Source organism: Talpa occidentalis, unplaced genomic scaffold (assembly GCF_014898055.3).
Source record: "Talpa occidentalis isolate TD23 unplaced genomic scaffold, MPIMG_talOcc4v2.1 talOcc4.7, whole genome shotgun sequence".
NCBI lineage: Eukaryota > Metazoa > Chordata > Mammalia > Eulipotyphla > Talpidae > Talpa > Talpa occidentalis.
This window is the reverse complement of record NW_023605083.1, coordinates 38,863,866-38,879,519: the sequence shown is the minus strand read 5'-3', so window position 1 is coordinate 38,879,519 and position 15,654 is coordinate 38,863,866. Positions and strand designations below refer to the sequence as shown.

Below are 15,654 nucleotides of genomic sequence, written 5' to 3'. Positions count from 1 at the left end.
CCAACCGAAGTACACTGCTGAGGGGAGCAGCAGGCAAGACAGGAGAGGTCTGCTGTGCCATGTGGGTTGCTCCCTGGCCAGCCAGGGATTGAACTTGTGCTGCAAAAGCTGAGGACTGCTTCATATGCAGTGCTTAATCCCTTGCACCACCAGGGAGGCCCACTCAAACGGATGCCCACTTATCCCTTTTCTTTATTGCAAAATTTGTGAAAGAGTAGCTAGAACTTGCCCATTCCACTTCTTCATTCCCAAGTAGCCCTCAATCACTGAAATATGATGCCTGGCATCACACTACCCTAATGAAGCTGCTCTATTATTATTTTTTCAAATCCTCAACCAGTATGATTCACCTCTATCATTTGATCATTCCTTCTTGAAACTCCCTCTACTTTAAGCTTCAGATACTTATACCACACTCTCCACTTTCCTGTAGTCTTGGCCACACTCATCAACTCTCCTGCTCATTCCCTTAGCTACAGTATTAATTCGTTTTCTCCTCTCTTATCCTCTATAAGCAATTTTATTCAAGCTAATGGCTTTACTTCCAAATACCTACAACTCCCAAATACTTATCTCTAACACAGATTTTAATTTTAAGATTTTACAAGAGCTGGGGTACAGGCCAGAGGTGCGAGGGGTGAGGGATTCACCAGAGACAGAGTGGGGAACAGAACAGGCAGACTGACCGAACCACACTGCTGAGGGGAGCAGCGGGTGAGGCAGGAGAGATCTGCTGCACCATGTGGGTAACTCCCTGGCCAGCTGGGGATTGAACTTGTGCGCAGAGGCTGAGGATAACTTCACAGTGCTGTCTAACACAGATTTTCACTAAGCTAGAGATCTATATTTTCAGGTGCCATGTGAAGAGTTATGTGCATGCAGTAGGATTACTGACACTGTTAACTCAATATACCTTCTCAGGAACTTACCTAACAAATACCTTAAGTTTAACTGACTCTAAGAAAAATTTCCTTTGTCTCTGTGTATCTTCTTCCTCAATGGAGAAGTCAAGGATGACTTCCAGTTTCCCAACTTTGATGAATGGATGTCATAAAGCTGGATGAGGACCGTTAATTGTTTTCATATTAAAATAAGCACTCTATGACTGGGATAATACTAATCATTTTCTTAACAATTCTCTCAGAAACACTTTGTTATAACATTTTCACCATCTCTGCTGCTACTCCTTAGTCCAAGCCATTACACATTTCTCACCTGGACTACTCCATTAGCCTACTAAATGGGCCCCTATTTCCACTGTTGCTGTGTGGGTCTCTTAACCCCAGCTCCACGACTCCCATTTGTCGGTGTGGTGTTGTAAATACAACATTGCTGGTCATGGCTTCCCACCCAGTCCATTCACCACAAACTGACCATAAATCAAATCATCACTCTTTCTGTGAACCACTTAATGTCTTCCAATACTTTTTAAAATAACATCCAAACTCTTTAATATAGAACTTACACGTTTCGATCTGTCTACTTCTCTGTATACCACACTTCCTTGCAAAAACCCCTTCTATTTTTCTTTCCTCTCTAAAGATTTGCTTCCAATTCACTTGCCTGGAAAACTTCCCTCACATTTCTGATTGATACCTCTTTCTCATCATTTAGGTCTCAGTTCAAATGTCACCTCAGTGAGGTCTTCTCAGATGTTTTTAATATTTTAAATTGACTCAGAATATCTCAATCCTGTACTTGTCTGAAATTATATTGTTTAACTGATTTCTGTATCTTCCTTTCATAGAAGCAAACTCCATTAAGAATAGGAGCTTCCAGCCTCCCTGGTGGCACAGGGGGTTAAGCACAGCACTGTGAAGCTATCCGCAGCCTCTGCAGCAAGAATTTGATCCCCAGCCAGCCAGGGAGCAACCCACATGGCACAGCAGACTTCTCCTGTCTCACCCGCTGCTCCCCTCAGCAGTGTGGTTCAGTCAGTCTGCCTGTTCTGTTCCCCACTCTGTCTCTGGTGAATTCTCTCACCCCTCACACCTCTGGCCTGCACCCCAGTTCTTGTACGCATAATTAATCTCTAAAAAAGAAAAAAAGAATAGGAGCTTCATAAATACTTTTAAACGGATGTATGCATGTTGAAGATGTGGAAATTAAGGTTCAATGAGGTAAAGTAACATATGTGTAAGAGCACACAACTCCTAAATGGGGGAGCTGATATTTTCACTAATTCAGATCTGTCTAAAACCAAAGCTTTTAACAGTCACCCTATAATATAGTAATAAAAGCACAATGAGAGTAAAAACTAGTAAGATGGACTGGAGTATGATTAGATGAAGGTTAAGATTACAGAAACAGAACACCATTCCCAGGAATGATATATTCTGTGACAAGGTGATGAGTATGAATGACAAATTAGGTAAAAAGTTTAGATCTGTATCAGTTATCTCCCTCTCCATAGCAGGTAGATTTACTTTATCCTTTCACAGATAAAGACTACAAATCTGTTGTAAACTAGAAATAGAAGCAGAAACAGCAATGGTGGGGAAGTTTTCAGAAATTTCTATTTCCTATGACTAAGAATTGCTTTTCCCTATTAAGTGATTGTTAAGGAGAAAACAGTTTGTATACATAAAAACCTAGCACAATTGTTCTGTCATATCTGTACCACATATTATATCACTGGGGTTTACTAGCACAAAAAAAACAGCCCTCCTGACTATTTCCTTGGATGTTCTGGGGCTCTCTCACATATTCAGGGAGTAGTTGCTTTTGGAGATTACACTTGAGAATGAATATATCATTTTTATTGAAAACAACAAAGAATGAAATAGATTCCTTTATGAAGTCGAACAGAAAATTCTATCATGTTTACATTTCTTGGTAATCACAGACAGGATCACAACAAAGCAGGAAGTGAAAAGCTGGTTATCTAACATTCCTCATTCAGAGCAACAACACTAAATATTCCACACAAAAGGAAATTGTGTTTGTTTTTAAAGAGACCTAGGAAATGGATTTCACTGCTTTTCTGTGCTGGGTCAAACCTTATCAAGAAATATTAATGTATGTTCAATCTAAATTACCCTTGCTATTGAAAAGAGTGCCTTTAATTTCTCTCCCTCTTAATCCAATCTACACAGCGCTTATTACCAGATTAACAAGTACACTAAAATAGTGTTTTTACATCACTATTTTGAAAATTGGTGATAAAGACACTAAAACATTTATCCTGACTTTCCTATAGAAACCCACTTAGTAGCTGAACAGTAAATATAGGAAACTTTATGAATTTGTTTATTGAACTAATTCAGCTAATTAATGAAAGGGATGATTAAATTAAATGAAGGGGTGAAACAAATCATTCTGTGGTCCCTAATGAATTGGTAGACTAGACATTAAGCATCAACAGACGTTAATATAACAAAAAAATAATAAGAAGGAGAGAAACAACCAGATATCCCAAGCCTCCTGACGAAGAACCCAGCCTATAAATAGCCTTCAGTGAAAGAAATGAATGGCTAGAATAAGGTATGAATGAACCGAAATAAGGTATGAGCTAAGGAATGAACGAACGAACAAAAGGAGAGAAAGACTAACCAAGTCTCTAAGTCTGAAAAATCAACTTTACAGGAACTATATGACTCAAGGACATGTTAAACTATGCCACAGTTAGCAAAATCCAGACTAGAAAACAACAAATGATCCAGTCTCCTCAACAATTACCAAAAAAAAGTGAGTGAGCTAGAGTGGAAACAGATTTTAAAAAAAGACATAAAATACTATCATCCAGCAGCAGTACGTGGATCATATTTTGGTCCTGATGCTGGTTTTGTGGGTTTGTTTTTTTTTTTTAAGCCTTATCTTTTGAAGATACATACTGAAGGATTTACAGATGAAGTACTCTGGTGTGTGGATTTGCTCTGAGACAGAAAGAGGGGACACTACATGGGGTTAATAAGGAAAAAAGAGCTGATAAATGTTGAAGCTGGGTGACAGGAAACAGTAGGTTCACATACATTTGTTTTAATTCTCCATAATAAAAAAAGTTTAAAACACAAAATATTAACAGCAGTATTGAGAGATGATATTTTTAGTGGTTCTTGGGTTTTGTCCTTCGTTTTACCTTAGCAACTTCCCATAATTCAAGTTGTCTTCATAAGGTTTGTACCGCTGACTATAAACTGTGAAGACAGAGACCACATCTGTCTTGTTCACCTCTATATTCTCAGTGTGCCTCACATATGTCAGGAGCCTGACATATAAAGTTGGTAAACATTAAATGAATTGATAGCCTTTTTTTTTTTTTTTTTTTAGGAAAATGGTATTCCTTTTTAAAAGAATGTAATGACACTAGGTTCAGGCTATTATCTTAGTTCAACATCGTACACACAAACTCAGTATTTCTTTGAATAAAATGATGGCCATAAATTTTATTCTTAAATGTAAAAAATCATTTTTGAACACAACAGATCTTTTCAGGTCTTTTAAGATAACAGGACTTTATCAAGACTGCAGGATTTACTATTTAAAGTAAAAACAAACTAACATTTAAGACTGAATCAGAAATTCAAAACTGGATATTTAATGGAATTAAGAATTTTCTAAAATGTGATATTATTTTGTGAGTTTTTTTTAAAAAGATTTATTTATTCATGCATAAAAGAACCAGGGTACAGGCCAGATGTGCCAGAGGGTGAGAGGATTCACCAGAGACAGAGTGGGGAACAGAAATACACTGCTGAGGGGAGCAGTGGGTGAGACAGGAATGGTCTGCTGCACCATGTGGGTATCTCCCCGGCCGGCTGGGATCGAAACTGTGCTGCAGAGGCTGCAGTCAACCACCTGCGCCACCAGGGAGGCCCTTTGTGAGTTTTTTTTAATCCTTGTCTTTGAAGATACATACTGAAATATTTACAGATAAAATATATATATTAATGCTTATGACATGCTGAAAAATAACAGATATTCAATATCCTTTCTAAAAGTGAGTATTAAGAATACAGTTACTAAGAGTAAATTGGTAGAATTTGAGAAACTGTTTTTTGCATTATCAACTTTAATTGAAATATATACATCACCAATGACTGAGAAATTGTAATCCCAGCTATATGCATACCCATCAGAAAGAAATACAAGATAGAACAAAAAGATGCAAAAACAAATACAACACTTGGAGTGATATTATAAAAGTTACATGGAAAATAAAATGTTCGGCAAAGGCAAACAAATTGTGATATAGTCATGAGATATTACACAGCAATGAATTACTGCTATATTCATCGAGTGGAAGCATCTGACAAGCATGTTAAGCCCAAGAAGTTAGCCCAAAAGAAATATTGTATAGGGGCCTCCCTGGTGGCGCAAGGGGTTAAGACACAACCTATGAAGCTGTCCACAGCCACTGCAGCACGAGTTCGATCCCCGGCCAGGGAGCAACACACGTGGTGCAGCAGACCTCTCCTGACTCACCCGCTGCTCCTCTCAGCGGTGTATTTCAGTCAATCCGCCTGTTCTGTTCCCGCTCTGTCTCTGTCTCCCGCTCTGGTGAGTCCTCTCACCCCCTGCATCTCTGGCCTGCACCCCAGTTCTTGTATGCATAAATACATAAATTTTTGAAAAAATAAAATCTACCTAGATCCTTAGGCCCCTACCTATTGCATAGATTTGAATCATAAACAGGCACAGAGAAGATACTCAGCAAATATTTACTAATGACACAGCCCAAACTTCAAACAGGCTCACACAGCAAAGACTGAAATACACAGCGTAAGTAAAATGGGCCAGTAGGCTGTATTTTTTCCTAACGAGCACAACTTCCAGAAACCAAGTTACAGAACGTGCTGCTTATAAGGAAGAGAGCTGTTTATGCCAAGAATTATCTATGGCAGGGGAAATTGGTCCTTTTCCCCTTCGCTGCTGCCTGGCTCAGACAAGTCACAATCAACTTCCTGATGCCATTGCTAAGCAAAAGGAACCCAGCAGCAACTCTGCTTGTCAGGGCAGGGGCTATTCCAAACATGACATGACGGAAGCCTACTAGTAAGGAATTAGCTGAGGCAATAACACTGAGGAAAAAATAAGATGTTTGCCTGTTCTTTGCCTGAAAACTCTAAAATCATTATTGTTCCTACTTTACACATGGCTGAAAACCAATATTCAACACCAATACGGGTGTCTCCCCAAGCTAGAGCGCACACAACATATGTCCTGAGTGTCCATCAGAGTTCACCTTTGAAGGGTTTCCCAGCTCTCCTTTTAGTGAATGATATGAATGATAAGTGATGACAAATTATAAGCTTTTCTAAGGGCAAGTCACATCACATTATAAATCAACTTGGCCCAGTTCTCATTCCTAGTGACACTTTTGTCCTAGTTTTAAAATACAGGTGATTCTGGTTTGTACATGTAAAATACAGGATCTTGTGGTTTGTACACATTCATATGGAAAAGTTTTTCAATAATACAAAACAAGATAAAAAAGAAAAATACATAGAAATAATAGGTCAAACTTAACAGAACAGACATCTTTGGTCTTTTTGATAAGCATAGAATATTACCTGTCTTTAATAGAGAACTCTGATCTCAGAGATGTTTGAGGCATTTGATTTTGCTAATGGATCCAGCTGAGTGTATTTACTAAGCCAGAAAACAGCAATGAGCTACACAAAAGTCTAAGTGGGAAGCTGACTAGAGATCTCCAAACACATAACAAAAACCATATGCAAGGATCTTCACTGTAGCTGAATGCCCATTATTATGTAGCATTGTTTGTAACAGCCAAAAGAAAAAACTGAATGCCCATTATTATGCTGATAGGAAAATATTTCATTAAGTTGAAACGAAACTGAATATTCTGGGCCTCCCCGGAGCCTGAGCGCTGGGTTGCAAAGCTGCTCCTGTTAGGGGGAAAAGGATGTCCCAAAGCTAACTCCCAGCCCCTGCAGCGCCGGTTCGATCAGAATGAACAAAATTAGTGCTAAATTACCACTCAACTTCAACATCCATTTTAGAATACCTTTATTACTCTTCAATCTCTGCTTAGTGTCCTATATCCAAAAAAAGAAACCACCTCATTAGTAGTCCATTTCATTTCTCAAAGAACAACTCGAATGTTAAAATTCTACCTTACATGAAGCTACAATCTAATTTCCAATCATTGGTAAAAGTGTCCCAGTTCTGTCCTCTGGAACAACAGTTTTTAAACAATTTTCATCTACTACTATGATTCTCTTCCTCTTAAATCTTCTCAAAGTTCTCATTAAACTGCTCATATTCTTCAAATGTTTCCTACTCTTCATTACTCCAATCATTCTCCTCTGAAAATATTCTAGTTTTTCAATGTGCCTTCTTAGCTTGAAACACCTCAAATGAACACAAAATCCCAGCTCTGACCTGACCACTGCTATTACCTCCTTGTCTGGTCACCATGAGAAAAATACAGGCTAATTGCCAGGAAGTACACAAGTCATTGCCAAATTAGTGCCACTCTTCAAGCCATAAATAATTTATGTTTAAATGAGTTTAAGAGTTTGAAGGAGGGGGGCCTCCCCTGGTGGCGCAGCGGTTGGGCACTGGGCTGCAAAGTTGCCTGCAGCCTCTGCAGCACGGGTTCCATCCCTGGCCACTGGCGAGGGTCCCACATGGCATGCAGACCTCTCCTGCCGCGCCCGCTGCTCCCCTCAGCAGTGTATTTTGTCAGTCTGCCTGTTCTGTTACCTGTTCTGGTTCTGGTGAATTCTCTCACCCTCCCGCGCCTCTGACTGTACCCAGTGTTTGTATAAATAAATAAAGAAATCTTTAAAAAAAAAAAGAGTTTAAAGGAGAAAAATCACTGTGGAATGAGGAATTGAAGTTTTTGACAAAAAAGAACATACTGTAAGCTGGCAGGTAAGAAAACATTTTTTTTTTTAATGTCTGGGAGTTTGTTTTTTGCTTTTTTTTTTAAAGATTTATTTATTTAGGGCCTCCCCGGTGGCGCAGCGGTTGAGCACTGGGTTGCAAAGCTGCCCGCAGCCTCTGCGATGCCGGTTTGATCCCCGGCCACTCCCAGCCATCAGAGGAGGGTCCCACATGGCGCGCAGACCTCTCCTGCCGCCCGCTGCTCCCCTCAGCAGTGGACTTCGGTCCTTCTGCCTGCTCTGCTCCCGGCTCTGGCTTTGGTGAATTCTCTCACCCTCCCGCACTTCTGACTGTACCCAGTGCTTGTATAAATAAATAAATCTTTAAAAAAAAATTTAAAAAAATAATCACTTAAAAAAAGAAAAGATTTATTTATTTATTTATTTATTTATACAAGCACTGGGTACAGTGAGAAGTGCAGGAGGGTGAGAGAATTCACCAAAGCCAGAGCCGGGAGCAGAGCAGGCAGAAGGACCGAAGTACACTGCTGAGGGGAGCAGCGGGCGGCAGGAGAGGTCTGCGCGCCATGTGGGACCCTCCTCTGGTGGCCGGGGAGCAGCCGGGGATCAAACAGGCGCTGCAGAGGCTGTGGGCAGCTTCACAACCCAGCACTCAACCGCTGCGCCACCAGGGAGGCCCAAGAAAACATTTTTGATAAGCAAAAAATATAGAAAGACTATTTCAGGGAGCACAGGTACATAATATTTCAGGGGGCACAAATGCAAAACTGTATAGAATCAGAATGAACAAAATTAGTGCTAAATTACCTGAATAAAGACAGGCAAGAATATTGGGCCAAAAAGGAGGGTGGGAGTCAAAATATTGAAAGCCCTTAACCTACAGGCAGTAAGTCATAATTGAATGGTTAGATCTAGAAACTGCCTTCTTTTTTTAAGATTTATTTATTTATGCATATCAGAACTGGAGTGCAAGCCAGAGGTGTGGGGGGGTGAGAGGATTCACCAAAGACAGAGTGGGGAACAAAATAAGCAGACTGAAATACACTGCTGTGGGGAGCAGCGGGTGAGTCAGGAGAGGTCTGCTGCACCTTGTGGGTGGCACCCTGGCCATGGCACTGGGGATCGAACTAATGCTGTAGAGGCTGTGGATAGCTTCATAGTGCTGTGCTTAACCCCTTGCACCACCAGGGAGACCCCGAATCTGACTTCTTGATAGAGGTGTTTGGAGATGATTAAGTCAATACTAGACAGCCAGTTTCTACACCATGTTAACTAGCATTTGAACCTTGACTAACACTTGGGGAAAGTTTATAGTTTAATTCTACTCCAAGATTAACTGAAATTGAGTTGTCATACAGTATCATTACACAGACTTCTTTCAGAATTTAAATAACATTTCTTACTGCCAAATTATAATGTAAGGAATGTCTTTTATTTTTTTAAGATTTATTTGTTTGTTTGTTTGTTTGTTTATATATACAAGAACTGGGGTAAAGGCCAGAGGTGGGGTGGGGGGTGAGAGGATTCACCAGAAACAGAGTGGGAGCAGAACAGGCGGATTGACCGAAATACACTGCTGAGGGGAGCAGCAGGTGAGACAGGAGAGGTCTGCTGCACCATGTGGGTCAGTTCCCTGTCTGGGGATCAAACTCGTGATGCAGTGGCTGTGGATAGCTTCATAGTGCTGCGTCTTAACCCCTTGCACCACCCAGAGGCTCAGGAATGTCATTTAAGAAAGATTTATTTTGATCCATTTCTGGAAGAGCCCCCAGGTTGAGTATTTTGCCATTTAATATGACTACTGCTATACTATATAGCTGCTTGTTTCAGTAATTAGTAATTTTCAAGATCTCCTATCAAAAGACAATCAATCACCTGCTGATCTCCAAGCCCTGAGTTTCAACATAAGAGAAATATGATTACTGTAGCACTGAAAGGGTAAGAAGTCAGCTAAACGGCACAATTTCTACACAATGAAATAGAACAAATGCTAACAGCGGCAGGTCCATCTCTGAAGTTATTTAAATTCAATTAAATAGGAATTTCTGGTTTAAAAGTGTGCCTGCCTTAAAACACACACACACACACACACACACACACACACTCTTTCTCTTTCATAAGGACTACCTCTGTAACAGAGATACAAACTATCCAAGAGACATTGCAAAACCCAACCTCTCCCTAAATCCTGCTACTCAACAGCAGGGATCTAAAGAAATAAGATTCCCAGCTGCTGAGACAAAATGTCCTACTAAAGGCAAAGCAAAATTCTTGACGAATTTTAATCTTTCATTAATGGAAGACCAACCATGTGAGAAGAAAAATTCTCTGTCTCATAATCCCAGAAATAGCCAAATCCATTTTGGGTTAATGCAGATTTAACGAAATAGTGGAAGAGAACAGAGCAAAGCAGTTCAGTTTGCCAGCAGTGGGGGAAACACTGTTATCAAAGAGATCACAAACAAGGCTTCTAATCCTTAGAGCCAAAGGAAACTTGAACTCGTAAGTATCCAGCAAAAGGTGCCAGGAAAAGGCTATTATGGATAAATTCTCTCCCCTGTTCACAAAGAAGTCACCTTATTCCATCTTGTTCAACACAGATAAGATGGCCTGTAACTTGAATTTCCCAAGACCAAATTCAATGGGTAATCCAAACCCTGCTTTTTCTGAACAGATAATCTCTAAAATCACAGTCCTTACATTCATTCAAAACCAGAATTGAGCTTCTCCTATATCGGCCCTGGGAATACAAAAACCAGCAAGAAACAGTATCTAACCTCATGCAGCTCAGTGCATGCACCTGCCTCATGTGAAATCCCAAAGCTCTTTGCCTTCACATATCTTCTCAAATGGGTCAAGTGTCCTCAGTGGAAAAGCAATAAAGGCCATTCACCTGTAGCTACACGACTGAAGCCAAATGAATCAATCATGCTTATGCTCTGCTTCTAAAAGAAAAAAATGCCAACACACTTTTCCAAATCTAGTAAGAAAATAATCTTAGCCTAAACTACAAAAAAGGGGCAGAGGACCAGCCGGGCAATACCGGGGTGCAGGTCAAGAAATACACTGCAAGAAAAGCTGGGCTAGCTGGACCAACACGGGTTCCAAGAATGATAAAAACCACCTGCTACTGAGCTAGTTTCACGGTGCAGGGAGAAGAAAGGAAAGAATGGGAGGCTGCTCAGTGCCGAGTCTCCAACCGTGCTGGGTCTCCCAGTCCGTCCCCGCCCCTGGAGGACAGCGCCGGCCACACTTCAATAGGATCCGGGCCTGCCAGCCAGCCAGTCACATGGCCACCGGAATGGAGGTAACAGTCCCCACCAGGGGCGAGCGGGGGAAAGGAGAGTGCAAAGAACTCTTCCAACGATGACAACCGAGGCCAGAGGAGAGTTTCTCGGGCGCCGACGCACGCGCGGGCAGCGAAGTTTGGCGCAGGTGGTACCCCGCCGCCCGCGAGGGGGGCGCCCTCGCCCCCCACCCCACCCCCGGCTCCTTATCCCGGCCCTGGGACTCACCGCGCACGCAGAGCAGCGACATGGCCGAGCCGCCCGCGAGCCTCCGCCGCGCCCGGCCGCTCCCGCGCCCGCGCCCCTCAGCAGGTGCCGCGGCCGCTCCTGCGCTCGGCCCCGCGGGGCTGGCCGCTCCTCATGGCCCCCGTCGCCGGCAGCGTCCCGCCGCTCCCTCGGACCTGCCTCAGCGCTCACCGCGCGGATGGGCTCCGGGGAGTCGGGAGCGCCGGCCGGCGGCTGAGGGACTGGGCGCGGCCCCGCGGCGCCATCGCGGGGAGGCAGGAGCTGAGAGGACTCCCTCTGTCACCCCGCCCCGGACTCCTGCCGGCGCCGGCCCGAGCCCGCCGCCCCGCCCCCCGGCCAATCAGCTCTCGCCCAGTCCCCCCGGCCCCGCCCTCCGGCCAATCAGCTCACGCCCAGTCCCCGGCCCCGCCCCCGCCGGCGCGCGGGGGTCGGCTCCCTCGTTTTCCCTACGTGCTAGAATGAAGGCCGCGCCGCCCACTAGCAGGGCTGGAGGCGGAGAGGGGCGGGGCTTCGCCTCACCTGTGCGAGGCCGGCGTAGACGCCCTCTGCTTCGCTCACGCGGGCGACGCCCCCCCTCGAGAGCAGGTTTTTTTTTTTAATCAGATACTGATTGGCCATTCGTTTATAAAACTATATAAATTAAGGAGTACAACTCACACCTCAGCATGCGCCCTGCTTCACTCACCCGGCATCAAAGCTCCAGTGCCATAGGCGGTTACTGTCCCCTCCGACAGTCCTCACCTGCTCTGGTAGCCGCTATGTTTTCAAGAGCCTGAGGTGGATGTTGTTGGGCCTTGCCAGATCGTTTTCTTCGGTTATTTCGATTCCACAAATGAGTGAAACCATCTGGTGATTGTCTTTCACTTTCTGGCATATTTTTGTTAGCAAAATCACCTCAAGATCCATCTATTTTCTCCCAAAAGGCACTATTTCATCTTTTAAAAATAGCTGAATAGCATTCCATCGAGTATATAGAGCACAGTATCTTTTTTTAAAAAAAGATGTATTTATTTATGCATGAAAGAGCTGGGGTACAGGCCAAAGGTGTGGGGGGTGAGAGGATTCACCAGAGACAAAGTAGGGAACAGAACAGGCGGATTGACTGAAATACACTGATGAGGGGAGCAGCAGGTTAGAGAGGAGAGGTCTGCTGCGCCATGTGGGTTGCTCCCTGGCCGGCTGGGGATCGAATTCGTGCTGCAGAGGCTGCGGATTGCTTCATAGCCTGGTGCTTAACCCCTTGTGCCACCAGGGAGGCCCACAGTATCTTTTTTTATCCAGTCATCTGTCAATGGACTTATAGGTGATTCCATATTGTAAGGACAGGAAGGACACAGTGCAGGTTTTGTGATTCAGCAGACCGGGTAAAGGAGGAGTCTGGAGCCCTCAGTGGCTTTTGCAGACTTTTATTGGGATTTACCAGGCATACGGCAGGCAGGGGTGCTGGGGGGCGGAGAGGCTAGCAGTCCTCCCAGCCCCCAGCAAGTCTTCACTCTGTCTGGGTTCTCTGGTGAACTCTGCTGCTCTCCTACTTCTCTGCTTCTTTCATTCTGCTTCTTTCTTTCCGCTTCTGCTTCTGCTGGCGTCCCCGTGACACCGCCCTTAAAAGCCCAGTCTTAGCCCAGGTGAATCCCATCTACCTATGCCCACACCCTATTCCAGGTGCCCGCCATCAGGCACACATTCAGGACTGCAGGGTTCCATCACCTATCCTAATGGCAGGAAGGCAGAAAAGCCTGATACTTTTTACCTTACCTGACACATATCTTAGAATAATACTATTGTGAACCCAGGGACCCATTAGTCTTTTTGTATCACTGTTTTCATATTCTTTGGGCAAATACCTAGAAATGGTATTGCTAGTTCATATGGTATTTCCATTTTTATTTCAAGAAAGATTATTTTCATCGAACAATTTCCATTGGAATTCTTTAAACAGTCTAGCCTTCTAGCTGACAGTGTACTTACCTGTAATAATTTTACAATATCATCAAGTAATTTTCAACTAGCAAAGAGGGGGGAGACTGAGTTAGCATAAAGTAAAATGTCTGGAAATCTCAGTTCCTATCTGGACCTTTTATATCTTCAATGTCAGAAATAGTACCTCATTTGTAGTAGCGAGTCAGTATTTACTGATTGAAGGATAGAGAGGAGACAGGCATTTTAAACAGAGAGCTTCTGGCATAATGATGTCTGCACTTGTGAGGAACTGAAAAAGACCTGAGCAGAAAGCAGAAAGACACATAGTGTGATGTACAAATTAAAGAGTTCTCTGCCCAAAAATTTTGGTGGAGTCACACATCTTTTTTTAACAGCTGCCCAGATGATTCTAATGTGATGCCAGAGTCAAACACCAACAGGTGATTCCTAAGGCTTCAGTAGCCAGGCTCAGTTTCAGCGTTTGCAAGCTTCCTGGGGGCCAGACCCAGGAAGGGTGTGTCAATCTAACAGAATCTTTGCTCCAAAATAGTAAACCTAGCTACCATAGGATTCTGTAAGCAGTGGCTGAAGCCAAAGACCGTTACAGGTGATGCTCCCTGAAGGGGGGTGCTGGTAAGGATAGATAGCCTCAAGGAAAATGCTAAAAAATATTGCATTTGGGCATGGAGACTGATAAGAAATATAAGGGGGCTACAGAAGCAGTCCCCAGGATTCAGTGTTCGGGATTCAGTGTTTGAGCATTCAGCATTAGGGATTCAGCTTTGAGGAGTCAGAGTTTTCATATCTTCAGCGATTTCAGGGTCAGCGATTTTGGCCTCCAGAGCGCCAATGTTCCAAAAGGTTGGTGTGAGCCTCTGAAGGATGTGGAGAGCCTCCAGCAGGCAACCTCAGTCGGAGGCTTTGCAAGTAGCCAAGTGACTGAAACTGTTCACAGTTTTGCTGCGATCACAACCTAGCAGAGAAGGCAAAGACCTGAAGCCAAGCGCCTCACTGAGCTGTGTGAGTGTGTGAGTGTGACCTTCTGTCAGGTCCTTCGACCGCTGCTGCAATTGCTATCTTGAGTGTCACTTGTCTGGTGCTATGTTGGGGCATCTTGGCAGCTCCTAGAGCACATCCTGTTGTGTCTTCTGTTGTCTTCGTGAGTTGAAACTTGGCCTACAGTCTGGCCTACAGGTGCTCCAGGTCCACAGTGGCAGGAAGATGCCATCTTGGGAGCGTGGTCTATTGTTTGGGAGAGGACTTCTGTGTCCTCAGTGGTGGGAAGACACCATCTTAGATGCTTTTTGTTTAGGACTTTAAAACACTGAACACTGCTTTGGGTGAGGTAAATGGCCATTTTTGGCCTCCCTAACTCTTTGGTTTTCCCTGGTTTGTTAAACAAATCCCATTGTTGTTGTTCTCTGAGCCTGAGTAGTCCTGCAATTGTGCGTGGGTGAAGAACTCAGATAGTGACCGGTAAACTATTTGGGCAGTGTCCTTGCTGCTCTGGATCACTTCCTTTCACTGGAATATGTGCTAAGAGAGAGTGACACTCCAAATGCTATGTCCAGGAGCTTGGAGAAGGAAAGTGGAAGACTTGATCTTTCCAGTGTTTATGCAAATTTGAGCAGGACACTCAGCCAGCCTTGTCAACAGAGATGAATGATCCTAAAGACAATGGACAGTCTCTGGGCTGTGGGAGGCTATAATCCCTTGTTGTTTAACCCAGTTGTCCTAAACCACAAGAACAAGGGACTAAAAAGTTATTGAGCTTTTGGATTCTGCCACTGACTGAAAACAAACAAAATAACAAACAGAGCTCTTATCAGGCCTCCCCTGGTTGCGCAGGTGGTTGAGCACAGCACTGTGAAGCTGTCCGCAGCCTCTGCAGCGCCGGTTCAATCCCAGCCAGTCGCCAGGGTTCCACATGATGCGGCAGACCTCTCCTGTCTCGCCCGCTGCTCCCCTCAGCAGTGTATTTCATCAGTCTGCCTGTACTGGTCCCCATTCTGTCTCTGGTGGATCCTCTCACCCTCCAGCGCATCTGGCCTGTACCCTGGCTCTTGTATAAATAAATCTTTAAAAAAAAAATAATAAGGGCCTCCCCGGTGGCGCAGCAGGTTGAGTGCAGCACTGTGAAGCTGTCCACAGTCTCTGCAGTGCAGGTTCAATTCCCGGCGGGCCAGGTAGATTCCCACATGGCGCGGCAGCAGACCTCTCCTGTCGCACCCACTGCTCCCCTCAGCAGTGTATTTCATCAGTCTGCCTATTCTGTTCCCTGATCTGTCTCTGGTGGATTCTCTCACCCTCCCGCGCATCTGGCCTATACCCCAGCTCTTGTATAAAAATAATTAAATCTTAAATAAATAAATAAATAAATAAATAAA

The 15,654-nt window shown here is 43.9% G+C and overlaps 1 protein-coding gene across 8 annotated transcripts in view; it reads right to left on the bottom strand.

The window, feature by feature from the left end:
• UNC13B (unc-13 homolog B) overlaps positions 1–15,654 on the bottom strand; it is a 208,664-nt gene that overhangs the window by 174,311 nt on the left and 18,699 nt on the right. For 2 of the 8 annotated variants that reach the window (XM_037494602.1, XM_037494603.2), the window contains exon 1: positions 11,330–11,619. The exons of the other annotated variants lie outside the window; for them this stretch is intronic. In XM_037494602.1, coding sequence (XP_037350499.1) covers positions 11,330–11,351 — 22 coding nt within the window. In that variant the 5' untranslated portion in view covers positions 11,352–11,619. Of the gene's footprint in view, positions 1–11,329; positions 11,620–15,654 lie in introns of those variants that run through there. 8 annotated transcript variants of the gene reach the window in all.